The 14,167-nt window shown below is 38.0% G+C and overlaps 1 protein-coding gene and 1 long non-coding RNA gene across 7 annotated transcripts in view; both read right to left on the bottom strand.

Moving 5' to 3' along the window:
- The window catches only part of LOC106018465 (uncharacterized), a 54,401-nt gene extending 51,563 nt beyond the window's left edge, over positions 1-2,838 (bottom strand). For 2 of the 6 annotated variants that reach the window (XR_005267764.2, XR_005267765.2), the window contains exons 1-3: positions 2,584-2,838; positions 2,031-2,123; positions 197-256 (exon numbers count right to left, since the gene is read on the bottom strand). This is a non-coding gene — a long non-coding RNA (uncharacterized lncRNA). The other 4 variants (XR_005267766.2, XR_005267767.2, XR_005267769.2 and 1 more) reach the window with 3 other exon arrangements.
- Positions 2,839-4,441: 1,603 nt separating this feature from the next.
- The window catches only part of NECTIN3 (nectin cell adhesion molecule 3), a 69,222-nt gene continuing 59,496 nt past the window's right edge, over positions 4,442-14,167 (bottom strand). The window contains exons 8-9 of the mRNA XM_038183478.2: positions 12,614-12,676; positions 4,442-12,075 (exon numbers count right to left, since the gene is read on the bottom strand). Coding sequence (XP_038039406.1) covers positions 11,899-12,075; positions 12,614-12,676 — 240 coding nt within the window. The 3' untranslated portion in view covers positions 4,442-11,898. The remainder of the gene's footprint in view (positions 12,076-12,613; positions 12,677-14,167) is intronic.

Genomic DNA, 14,167 nt, shown 5'->3' with positions numbered 1-14,167 from the left:
ACACATTGGGATGCACACAGTACACTGAAAGGGCATCCAATTCCTTTCTGATTGATACAATACTAATGTGCAGTTTATGGTATCTCCCACCTTCCTCTTCTCTCAGCCATCAGAGCCAGGAATGATGCCTCTCATGCTGAATTGCTAACCTTCGCAACTATAACTTTTTCAAATTGAAAACAACTTGATCTCTTACCTTTTTCTCCAGCCTTTTGAGATTTCCACCATTCTCTTGATATCAAACTGATCACTGACTCTGTGGCAACAAGATTTAAAACCTTAAGAAGTCACACTTCATAAGCAGTTTCCCATATTAGTTTTTTTTTAATGCATTTTCAGAACTGTTTTTCTTCCTTTCTTGTGAAGTAATGCCTCTATTTAAACATCTTAAAGGCTGCTGCTTAATATTACTCTTTTTCAAGCAGCTCAGAACAGGAAGACAGGACTATGGATTTCCTAGCCAAAACTGAACATAGTAAACAAGAAAGGAGAGAGAGGCATTATATAAAATACACATTGCAATCAGCGGGTTCCTTTCATTGAAATATTACATCTAGACCAATAATAAAGTATCAGTCAAACAGTTTCTACACACCTTCAGCTAAACAGTTTGTGACCCAAACCCATGCATGCATGTTTCTGGGCAAAACTGGACCTTTCCCCACATCTGTACAAAAGGCAGAAGTCAGATGTGCCTGTTCAGGCATAAGTATCTGGGCATCTGCATCACTGGTTACACACATTTCATGACCTGAACTTCCATTTGTCACAGTTGATCAGCCAGCACTATAGTATATTCAAGGAAACACTGGTTCCCTGAAAATGCCCATTTGAATTTAATGGTAACTGTTCTGTGTCCCAGGGGTATCGTCAGTGCTACAGTTGGATTTCTACAATTAATTAGTTCATCGTCTGCCCTTGATGATTACATGGCACTTCTCCATAGCAACATTGATTTGTGGAGCTTAGCTTCATAAAGAGAAAAAAACCACAAACCCTCAGATTTCAAATTATCTGTCAACAACAGCAGTGAGAGTGCTCAGGCTGCAATTTTTAGAAGACAGTAGCTGTTTGCCTAACTTCTGCTGTGCTTGAGCAATTGGCAGATTTTGTATTGACCAGTGCTTAGCCAGCCTTCTGCTAGTGGGCTCATAGCTGATTAGTCACATGGTGACTCATTTCAAGCTTGCTAGAAAAGCATCTGAAATTAATGGCATGGACTTGATAACAATCCAGGTTCCAGCCTCACTTAGCAGAGCTGGGCTGCTGTGGAGGTGCCAGTTATTCCTCATCATGCTACAACATGCAAAGTTTGTTTTTAAGTTTTTCCCTATGCCTGGTTTAATCATGCTTCTGATACCTCCTACTTTGTAGTAGTAAGAAATGGTAGCACCTAAGCCTTAGGATCGTCCAACATAGAAAACAGTCTAAGACATTCTGTACATTTTGTGAAGCACATTCAAGATATCTAGTAACTCACCCAGCATTGAAACACTGATGCTTCAGAGCTGCAGAGTGGTATGTGCTTATCAGCAGATGCTAAAACAGCCACCAAGTAACAACAAAATAAAGAACTACCCTGACTATACTTGGGCTGGAAAGATTTTTTTGATATTCAAGAAGTTTTAAGTTGCAAGTACCTTCTCAATCTTTAATGAATCAGGGACATATTGCTATAAGCTGACAAGGCCTCAGGACAGTCAACTAGTAAAATGAGAGCACTTAAAGGGGATTCCAAAGCAAATACCTGAAAAATGAAGAAATCAAAAATACCAGAACAACCCCAAATACTTATTTCAAACCTTTACTCCACCCTCATTGTACAGGGATGCTTCAACACTGAATTAATAATGCTTACTCGGTCTCGTTCCAGCCTAGCTCTCAACATCACCTAAAGAAGTTTTTCTGCTCTGTGAAGTTGGCTGGTGTAGGGACAGAAACCTTGCTTTCTCCCCCCAACACAGTTTAATGAGGGCACTGAGTTCTCTCTTATCTAGCATACACCTTAATCTTTACATGAAGGAACATACCTCCATCAGAATAATGATTTCAGAGCAGTCCTTGGCCTTGCTGCTCCTCTCTGACACTGCACCTTCTACCATAGATCTCATGAGCCTTGCACACTAGATAGGAGAAAGAACAGGTGACCATTTAGCAGACACAAGCAGAATTTGGCAGCCTTCAACTCTTCCCACTGTCACATCAGAACAACTTAAACCACAGCAGAGCACTGACAGCACCCACATCCATCTCCCCTGTCCCTGACAGTGTGAGTCACAGAAACCTGCAGACCTGTGCAGTGCTGTTCTTCACTCTATCTTCATCTACTGTGCAAAATGCTAGCAACAGTGGGATGGAAAGCTCACTGATTCCCCTCCATGCAATGTTAACAGCAGAGTTGTGTGAGTGAGTTACAGTACTATAGGGTTTCATTTTTCATTACATGCTATTTAAGTAACATCTCATCCAAAGACACCATTGTTGTTAAAACCATTAGCTTCAGAACCCTGTTGTTAGTGTACACCAAGTATTTATATCAGACAAAAAATATATTTTTTTCCTAAATCACAAGTCACTACTCACCACACAGCAGCACCCTTGTGAAAACCACAAAAGAGTAGCAAGTAGCAGGTGGGAGCAAACAAGTAATTACATTCCCAGCAACACCTGCCTTAAATTTGAGGTGCTCTGTTCAACTAGCAGCTTACCAACCAGTGACACAAGAAATGCCCAAGTAGTTCAGAGCACTAATTGGTAGGATTTCGAGTGCAATAGCAGTCTTTTCTTCAGGACTCCCTGGCCACTCTGATGGAATTAATTTCATCCTAATGCCTCAGTGTTCATATTATGTATCCTCCTTCAACAAAAATAGCATTTCAAGTAGTTGAAGCCAGGTTAATTATCCTGCCAGCCCCTGGGAAGATATACAATGCCACCACATGTGACCAAGGAACTACATGCAGCTAAGGAACCACATGCTGTTTCCCATGTGTCTGAATGTAGGAAAAAAGCAACTCTTCTACAGTTTAACAACACTATTACCTTAGATATAGATACTGGGTGTGAGATTTGATGGGGGCTATTTGATAAGTAATTTAAAAGCCTAAGCATTCAGGACAAAGTAGGAGAGAAGGTGGCTCAGAAGCTATTTGTCTCTTACAGTGGTTACATCCAATAGATAAGCATTACCAGCAAAGAACACTATTTTTAATCCAGTACACTGAAGTACAAGGGAAAACTACAGGCATTGCATATTGATGCACTCAGAGGATAACAGACTCCAGGTAGGAAAACTGCAAACTGACAGCAAATTCATCATAAGAGTAACTAGTATGGATTTACCAAATGCACCTGTAACCTGGAAATCAGGAGGTCCGTAGCCAATAGTTATCAGGTGCTCAGTCTTTCAATTAAAGCTATGGACACAAAACAGCTTTACAAATGAAACAATGTCAGTCTGTGAATCTATGAGCAACTAGATGTGACAGCAGGGAATGTTATTTTCACAGCCTGATATGTCCTGTTACTCTTACATTAAAGTAGTATGTCCCAGAAAATTTCACTGGGGCATTTTTTACATGCCTACCTCCCCCAGTCAAATGTTTCAGAGTTGAAACATTTGTTAAAAAAGGGAAGTGGTTTTTAATCAACGTATTACTTAAAATACAAAGACAAAAGCATTTGAACTCTGGTAAGTGTGGCTACTAATTATATTTTCTGCAGATAAAGCTATGAGTACAAATAATATTGAGGTTGTAATAAACATTTTGTAAGGCTTGAAAGGCACGTAGTATAACAATCTAAAGCAAAAAAGTACCCTCTCTGCATTTATATCTTGGGTAATTCAGCAGACATCCTTAATTTTACTGCTGCCTATTCAGACAGCATTTTCCCCGGGTCCATAAAAATTACCTGATCTTCCAATACGAGTCTCTTTGTACATTAGCATATTTAACCACTAATATAGAACTAACTGTTATTTTCCACCATTTACCATATTATTTACAAGCTTTTTTGCATTGTCAGTTTTAGGCAGCCTAAGTGAATTTTGGCAACTGCAGTCTTCCAAGTGTGAGCATTGCAAATGTGATAGAAGTTTCTACTGCAGATTGTACTAAGATGCTAACCCTAAACAGCAAACAGCATTTAGGAACTTTCCTCATATGTCAAGACAAAACAGTCTTCTGTTTCCAGAAACTGTAGAGTGAATCAACAGTTAAGAAAAAATATGAAAAGCACAATTTAAAGTGATGTAGTTCTGAAATACATCATGTTTTCCCCCTTAAAAGTGTTTCTGAAGCTAATAATTCATAATTTGTTACGAAATCCTGCTATGATGCTACCCAGGGCTGTTTTCTTTGAGGGGAGGATAAGGAGGTGAGGTAGTGTGTGTTTAAACATTGTTTCTTTTTCTTCTTAAATAAATTACACTTGTCACATATGAAGAGGTAGATCAGTCTTTATTCTGACAAATAGCAAATTGTCTTTTCAGTCATGACCCTTGGCCCTTCATATGGCTTTCCTTTTCCACAGACCCTTAATCCGAATGCTCCATTGATTCAGAGGGCAAAATCCACCTGTGGTTTAATCCAGTATAGGTTGCACGAAATTCTTCCAGTGGACAAGGACACTTGCAGGACAGCACATCTCACTGTGCCAGGCTGCCGTGTCTTTCAGGTATCTTCCCCTTCCACCTCTGAACGCAGCAGTTGGGCAGATCCGAGGACTCCGTGAGCAAAATAATTTTATCATACAAGGAGTTGTACATACCTAACAAGGTGGGGACACCTTCCTGAAAACTGGAGACACCAGTCCTGTAAGAAGTGCTAGTTACAAATCAGTTATCCAATACAAACCCATGATACAGGGAAATGAAAAGTTAGATTCATAAGTCAGTATCATTACAAGAGGTTATCCTGTTATAGATGTGACCAAGACCCATACTATGGGATGATGCACTGAAGTGACTTTGTCCTTACAGAGAATCTGTGAACAAACAGGAACAATGAAGTGTGACTCCATCTTTACTCCTTTATCTTCTATTTATTTTTTTGAAAATTAAATGTCTTAGCTAGAAAGGTCTCTGGAGTTAATTAAGTATTTTTAAAGGCACAAAGAAAATAAGCTCATCTTCAGCAGCATGTACCACAGTTGTCTGGCTTGCAGGTAACCTTTCATTCATTACCATGGCAGCAAAGTGTGTCGCCTGCAATGTGACAGCAAGAAAACTACAAATCCAGTGTCAAACAACACACAAAGCAACTTCTCCCCTTTATGAGAGCCAACTGATTTTTTTTAAAGTCAAGGTCAAAGTTATGACATGTCTTAACTATATGCATGGTACAAATGTTAAACCAAGTATATAGCAGGATTCAATTCCTCAGCTACAGAAACTTAACTCAATTGTTATCTTCAGAAAATGCAGGAACAGAGACAAAGCAGAGAACAAGATCTGGCCTGTGCAGAGGAGGATCTGTGAGTCCTGGTGAATAACAACTTGAGTCAGCAGCATGCCCTTGCAGCAATGACAGCTAACTGCCTACGGGTCTTTGTAACTACGAGTATAGCCAGCAGGTCAAGGGAGATGATTGCTTCTCTATTTTTAGTGTTTGTGAGGCCTCATGGTGTACTGTCCAGCCTTAACCCTCCCAGTACAAGACAGATGTTGCCAAACTGGGACAATTCCCAGGGAGAGCCATGGAGAGATCAGGGGCTGTAGCACATCATGCATAGTGAACAGCTGAAGGCTCTGGGGCTGTTCAGATGGGAGTCTGAGGGGTGTGAGAAGCTACCTGCTGTCTTCAGCTACCTAACAGGGCTGGGTGTTACAGCGAAGACTAAGCCAAGCTCTTCTCAGAGGTGTCTTCACTGTGTAGGAGACAACAGAGAAGTTACAGCAAGTGTTGTTCAAATAAGTTTATCCCTGTGATGGTAGTCATATGCCAGGAAAGGTTGTACAGAGCTCCATCCTCAAAGTTGGTCAAAGTTCATCTGGACAAGGCTCTGGGTAATCTGATACAACTCTGAGGCAAGTGGTAAATTGGACTAGATAATCTCCAGACATCCCTCCCAATTTAAATCATTCGTGTAGTTTTCAAACCTGTGAATCTGGCAATCAGGAGGGCTTCTCCCTCCATTTAAATCGTTGCAGATTTTATAAATGCTTTTACAATTACAACAATTACAATATAAAAAATTAAAATGTACAACTTGAAAACAGATTCCACTCATCTCTTCATTTTTTTTTTCTAGGACTTCAGCTTTAAACCATCATTTTTTTTCAGTGACATTTTGAAGTAACAAAATCTCTGAAGCTTCCATTGCACTGAGTTACAGAGGTCCAAGAGACTAAAACTGCAGACTGCCACCATCACCTGTTTTTTTTCTTACACCTGGAAAATACAGATAAAAATTAGTTACTTGACAGAGAGAAGAGGGTCATGAAATCTATTAAGCAGTTGCTCAGAAATGGAGGCCCTCTGGAGAAAATATTTTTCTTCTCTCTGCTTAACATGACAACATGCCTGCCAACTTCAAACAGCTTCTTTGAGTAGAAACTAGGTTGCCCCGGCAAACCCACGCTCAGTCCCTTATCAAAAATCGCAGCTGTATCATCAGATAACTCCATTCAGAAAGGCTGCAGAGGGAAGGCCACTACTGCAGTGGCTGCAAGGTTCCCCCTCTGCTATTCCAACACCATGGCCTAGAACAGAAACCAAGCAAATAAAGCTGGATGTGACTCATATCTAACATGTCCACAACTCCACTTCATATGGATCCAGTGCATGGTGAAATGGCTGGACTCTGTATCATAAACATATTTAGCTGGGTCATCAGTAACACAGGCCACAAAAACATCATGCATGGATCTCTCTCCGTGACATTTCTGACTTGAGAGATGAAGCAAGTACACTGTTCAAGCTGAAGTAGCACACTTCACCTCCCATCCGCCCCTCTGAAAACACTCTAGTAACATACTGACTGAAAATATCTGCTGTCCTATCAATTTTGTGTGGAAACTAGGCTGACTCACAGTTACTATACCTGTGACAAACAGAAATGGCTGAGCATATTTCAAGGCACAAAGTCTGTTGCAATTATCATCCTCAGCTATAGAAGGCACCCCATTCTGATGCAGTAAGACTCATTTTCTTTCCCCAATTCACCCTTGCATCCTAGGGTGCACATCACACAATCAAGTGGGGAGAAGTGGCATCATGAACAGATGTATAATTACGGAGACATCTATTCTCTGTCTAGACTATTACTTTAATTTATCACCAAAAGACCACTGAAACAAAATTCAGAGACATGTCTGACTTGTTACAAAATGTCACAGCTGAATACATTTCTGTGACACAGCTATTAAAGGCAAAAATGAATGAGTGACAATCCTGACAAAGAACAAATCTGAAAGTGAAGAGAAATGAAACAAACTTGTTGCTGGTTCCAGGACATTGTCTTGTAGTCTGATATGCAGAATTTGAGCATGATCCTGACTGAGATGCACCAATACTTCACTTACCAATTAAACTGTACATCTTTAGATTTCACAAAGGCTAAAAGGAAGTTTAGGCTCTCTTGTACAAGTTCAACAACAGATTACCTCAAGGCACATTAGAATTTCACCTGTGTTTTTTTTAAAGGTTAACAGTCTGGGATAGAAAGTGTTTTAGGTTCTTTGGTCCCAAGCAATTTCGTAGTACATGAACTGTTCTCTTAAATAGACCATAAGCAAAAAGCAGGGAAAAGCTCCTCTCAGAGACCAAAGTTGTTGACTTCAAGTTGTGAGCAGCTGTCAAGACTTAATAATCCTAACATTTTCTATTACTCAGTGCATCTTGTAACTGACTGCACAAATATGCATAACTCCATAGTTACGCCAGACAATCAACAGACCTAATGAGGGTAGTAGCACTGACCACATACATATCTGGCAGTAACTGTCAGCTTTTTGTAACTGCACAGGCCTACCAGAAAGACACCACAATTTTGTCCTGATATTTACTTTTTCAACTAAATATGAGAAAAAATAGGTAGAGCAAGTAGCTCCGTATGTTCACTTACTGTTTTACAAACAAAAAGCACTTTAGTAACAGTGAAGCAAGTCGCAGATGGGAACACAAAAAGCTACCTTTAGTAACTTCTTGTCTGTATCACAGATTTCAGTCTGGGGACTAGGTACAAGATAAAATTGTTGGTAGGGAAAATCCAGAAGACAAGGCAAACAACTATTAATTACTAATGCACCAAGACGAGTTAAACATATTACATTTCATATTACATTTAAGCTGAATTTCATCTCTTATCTTTTGACCAGTTTATTTCAAATAGTGACTTTCCCAATTTCCAGCCTTAAAGAAGAGCTGGCCTTGTTCTGTGGGTCTGTATAGACATCCAGAAGTTTTCCCTCATCTGCACTTAGAAAACAAGCACACACTTGTTAGTATTAGAGGTCAACATGCTTGAAAAAAACTTCAAGGCTGTCTTAGTCTGTTAATTTACAGGATTTACAGGAACACTCGGTAATTAAGGCAATTATTTGAAAGTTATTTGAAAGGTTTCAAGAATACCTCTAATGAAGCATGTCCAATTATATTTTAATTATTTACTGTTACTAGCCAGGGTGAGATACTGAGATACAAGCTCTAGTAGAACTGAAGCAATCCTGAGAGAGCAAGTGCTATCCAGATGTACAGTAATTCCCAACAATTACTACCCTCTTTAGCATCACTTCACTACTCCAGTGAAGGGTAGTGGCACTTCAGAGAGCCTCAAACTTTGTTTTTGACAGTTGTGTGGACATATGCATCAGCTTCCTATTTGGTCAGTTTTGGTTTTCTCCCTTACCCCTTTTCTTGTCCTTTGGCACAAAACATGGCAGTATCTTCACAAAAATAAATAAATAAATAAATCAGGTAAACCAGTAAGTGCAAATCAACTGTCATCCCAAAGTCAATGGTTACCATGCACCCAATCAAGAATCAGCAAGTGATTTACACACACACATTATCCCACTTAAATGCATACAACAAATGCAATTGTAAAATGCACAGATACACAGATAATTCAGAGCTCAGTAAATGGACTGCAGGCTCAAACTTCAGTTCTCATCAAGTACCATAAGCCTCCTGTTAAATAAAATAACTGTTGGCAGGACATCTCGCTTCAGCATCCAACACCACAGGTATTCAAAAGTAGTACTGCTAGAAAAAGTCATATGCTCCACATACAGAACCAGAGAATGAAACATGAAGAAATATATTGTGCCAAGAAAATGGGTACATTTAATCTTAAATCTAAACAACATATAAAAACTTATATTTCATATGTTTATTCAAATCAAAATCCAAATACATTTAAAGATATACAAAAATAAAAAGACATTTTCTACACCTTAAAAAAGCTGATCAAACTCACTTCTATGTGAGCAATCTTTTGTGCAATCCTAATTAGCATTCTCCTGTTATCTTCAGAGAATTCTACACAAAAATACCCTCCCCCCAACATCTAGCCACACTGAAGACTGTAGGCAACATTTCAGAAGAGTTAATACTCTAAATGTCCCTGAATATATTACAAAGAAATCCTCTCACAGGTGATAATTACGATAATACATTGCATTAACTACTTTAGGGCAAAGTACATGCTGATGGAGAGCTTACAATTCAAACTTTTACTTTGACAAACATTTTGTTGTTTTGAACAACATAGGAAGACTATATTTTTCTTTAAGCTAATCTTACATTTTTAGAAATAATTTTTAGAAATAACTAGAAAATGTATTTTTTTGCCAACATTCTCCCTCCCTTCCCCCTTTCTCCCCCCGTCTCAACTCCTCAAAACAAAATGCATCTGCAATTAAGAAAAGAAAGTAGAATAATGGTGTCTAAACTCACAAGTTTTTTTTTTTTTATGTCATCATAATAGGAAGTTACTAGCTTTTCAGTATTAAACTTTTTAGTATTAAACTAATGAATTTACTGTAAGCATTACTACAACAGCAGTTTTGAACCTCCCTGTAAAGCACTTTCAACATATTTTTTGCATTAAGTCTCGCTCAATAATATTGGTCTAATTACCAGAAGCCAGCTTACATTGTAAACAGTTTTGGGGTGTACAAGCCCTTCTTCAGGTCTCAAATACAGCAGCAGGCCTCAAAATTGAAAACAGTTGCTCAGAATTTAAGTGAACATGCTCATCAGTCCACAAGAGAACAGACAAAGAAAGCTCCCAAGAAACAAGTTCTTCCCAAAATTTTGCTTTGTCATAACTTCAGCTGTCAGCTTCATCCACACATAAAAGCAAGTTGCTTAGCAAGATACCAGTTAATGCTGGATTTGTGCCCAAAAAATGGGCATCTAAACCATCAGCTTCTAGCTATTGCCTGTGCCAAACTGCAAGTGTTTACCTAACCCTACTGTAGTGATGTCATTAATTTTACTACAATTGAGATGAATACATGTTTTCCTAAAAGCATTCTGCCTGCAGCATATTTAACTGTACAAGGTTTCAATTCTATTGCTTCTGCAATGGGGAGTCTTCTGTCTCAAAAATCAAATCATGTCTGCAGGAAAAAAACACACTGATATTACAGGTGTTATATTCAATCTGTAACAAGTTAGTTCAGTGTGAAATAGCCATACTTCACGTTTTGTCTTAGAGTCATCTGACAAAGTCCTTACTCTGTACATACGTGTAAGTTTCTCCAAAACAATTTCAGTCAGCATCTTATTTCTTGCTGTCTTAAACCTCAAGATTGTCCCATGAGGTCATTTTGGCATTGGTAAACATATTTTTTTTTACTTGAAGAGTATTTTACTCTGAAAGAAAATTTACTTTAAGAAGCTCCTGAGCATGTTTTTCAACCATTACTCACACTCCTAAGACTTGATCTGGAACACCCCGTGCTGGTAACATCAGTATATTCACCAGTTATTTCACAGTACTGTTTAAGATGAAAGAACAGCACTGAAAGCTACTTGAAGACTACTGAAGCTTTCTTTTTCTTGTCAAGACGTAAGAATTTGTCATGGCAATAGTTTTATCACAAATTGAGAGGAAACCAAAGAACATGAAATATATTTATTGACAAACAAGAGCGAACTCTGAAACACTTAACTGAGAAAATGGCTAAATAGTCATGAGCTTTAACAGTCTACTTCCTGTAACTAAATTTCATGTAGACCTACTCTGAAACTATAACCAGAAAGTACACCAACTGACAGCCCGGGTGCAAATAACAAGGAACACAAAATTCCTGTTATAACAAAATTATGTCTGTTTTTGCAAGGTGGGAAGACACCCAACATGTTATGAACCAGTAAATCAGTACTTGAGAGGTAGTCAAGTTGCTCATTTGACTGGGAGAGGTAGAGGTAGTGGAGAAACCAATTGCTAAGGCCAGTCAAAATGGTAATTACCCCAGGCTTTCCAATATGCAAAAAAACCTGACTGATAGCCTATTACTACTTAGGTCACCTGGAATTCAGTTGCTGGCCTTTTACTCATTTTTACATAGGCAATTTTATAACATCTGTTTAGGGAGAGAATATGCACTGATAACTGGGGCAACAGCCTAACCGCACTCGGTCATGGGTCAAACTAACGAACTGTAGTATATACATCTTAAGGCTATGAAGGTTAATAAGGCTACATCGCGCTCCTCATTTGGCAGGCTGAGGTTGTACTGTTAACTGCTAAAAGAAATACATTCCAAATGCTAGAATCAAGTTAAGTCAGAAATTCCATAGGGTTCACTTACACAAAATTGCTATGCAATTTCTTTCCACGAGAAAAAAGAAATCTTTTAGAGATCAAAGCCAACAAACCATATTGGTTGTATGGTCAACAAGTACGAAAAAACTCATATCTTAAAGTTATCATCTGCATGTGGAATCATACGTAATGCTCCCTTGGATTGATGTAAACTTTCCCAGGTCCAAAGCTTTGAGGGTGTCTGCTGCTCCAATTTTTGTAATATGTGTGCTGATAAACAGGATATATATGCTGAAGACTCTGTTCTTCCTGTAGCTCTTCAGCTTCGCAGGTAAGTTGCCTTCCATTCATGGCTTTCTAAGCACATACAAGAAATAAACAGTTTCATATTTCATGTATAGAACCCACTATTTCTGTTCTTGTTAAACCTTTGATGAAAATGAAACATCTATGATCTCCAAAATAATCTTAGGTATAAAGAAACATGAACTTGAAAATTCCTATCACTAAGACTATTATATGGCAAATGTTAATAACTACTCCAAGTTGACCTTCTAACTTCTGTTTCAAAGTTAGAATTTAACTCAAATCTAAAAATCAAAACAGACTATCTAAGTGTCTGTTAGAATTTCTGTTCTTTGTTATTTTATTCAACAAGAACTTTAAAGTTCTAGTGATTATATGATTAAATTCACCAGCAAAACTACTTGGAAAATACAGTATTTTGAAGTCCTATTGACTCATTTAACTTAATGGACAGCAAACCCACACATGCAACAGTTATTGCCTTGGACAGACAAGTATTTTGTTCTTCATGCCATAAAACATCCTCACACTTATTTTAAGAAACTAGAGGAAATCAGTTTTGCTTAGGAATTCGAGCCATTTTATTTACCATGTGCTGCAAGCTCCCAGTATCTCTTTCTCCACACTGGCTTTGCAAAGCAAAATGTTCTTTCTGAAAGAAAAGTTAGTGGAAGCAAGTCAAAACTGCAGAACAGGTTTATTTTACACAAATACATTACTCATCATAAAAACGTATTCGTCATTTTCAAGTGTCTTAACCGACCACCTTTTACAGCACTCCTTACAAGCTAATCTCTAGTGGGAAGAAAAATGCTGTTGTCAACATACCAGTGTTATTTTCATGAATTTGACTTTAAATATAAGCATATTTGAGTGAGATTAACAATCTTTTTAAATTTATGACATTGACTTTAGACAAGACACAGTTAAAATGAAGTCAAATCCAACATACAGTACAAGTCTTCACAATAATCGCTATCATCATATGGATAAATACAGTTTGATATTGCACAGAAGTATTTAACTGAGAAGGAATTTAATTGGATACTACTAACAGTAGAAGGGGATAACATGTTGGCTTCTCCATTTGATGAAATAAAATATTTTTTGATTTGATAAAATTAAATAAAGCTGTTCCTTCTGAAAAAAATATAAATTTCTAAAGGCAATATCCAATGCAAAAGTGCTTTTTTATTGTTAATTAAAGGAGATATATTTATATCTCGTCTACTTAAGTTTGTTTTGCTGACTAGTTTTGCTATTAATTTTCCACGCTGCCTAGATCTATCTTCTGCTGCCAACTTCTTCTGTGGAGCCTAAACTTCTTCCTTAAAGTATGTCTCCGAAGTATTACTTTAGACTCCTTGCAAGGCCCAACAGCTAGATGCATGTTAGGAGCTGTGGGACGTTCTATTCACAGAACAGGACAATAACTAACAGCCATCAGAATTTCACAAAATACATATAGCATGAACATCTTGCAATCTCCGTGTTAACTATGTCTGCTCCTATTGTTAAGTGTGGCTTGCTAATAAAAATACAGCCATATACAGCAGTAAAACTTGGGTAATCCAAACAGGAGTCCACTGCTCTTTTTATTAAGCCTATCAATCCTTTGGAATATTGGCTATGTTGTAACAGAAGAAAAGCCGTAATTAATTCATCTGATTGCATCTTGTTATTTGATGCCTTCTCCTACTTACACTAGTCAATTCACTTATTCCATTATTTGCCTTTCATTGGATTCCGAAAAACAGTTCCATGACCAGAATCAATGTAGTTCTTACAGATCTCTTAATTTTCTAAACTTATGGCTATTATAGTAACAAAGAAGTCTTAAAGCTGACTCCAATCAAGCAGTAGATACTGATCAAGCAGCACTATCCTACCTTAACGGCATATCCATAGTCTACTTCTTCATGTCTTTAAGAAACTCAATAATGAACACAGAGGTTTTCTGATAGCAGATAGAGAACAAGGACTATCTGCATCTACTACATTTCATAACAGAACTGAAACTCTATATACCTGGGCTCTGTGTCAGCTCTATTCATCAATACATTTAGCACTAACATAAATAGCAAACACCAACATTCCCAAGCGTGTGACTGACGCTGCCTTGTTCTGATCTAAGTGCTCGTGC

The sequence above is a fragment of the Anas platyrhynchos genome, chromosome 1, assembly GCF_047663525.1.
Source record: "Anas platyrhynchos isolate ZD024472 breed Pekin duck chromosome 1, IASCAAS_PekinDuck_T2T, whole genome shotgun sequence".
NCBI classification, from domain to species: Eukaryota; Metazoa; Chordata; class Aves; order Anseriformes; family Anatidae; genus Anas; species Anas platyrhynchos.
The sequence above is the reverse complement of the archived record's forward strand: the minus strand, read 5'-3'. Positions and strand labels throughout refer to the sequence as shown.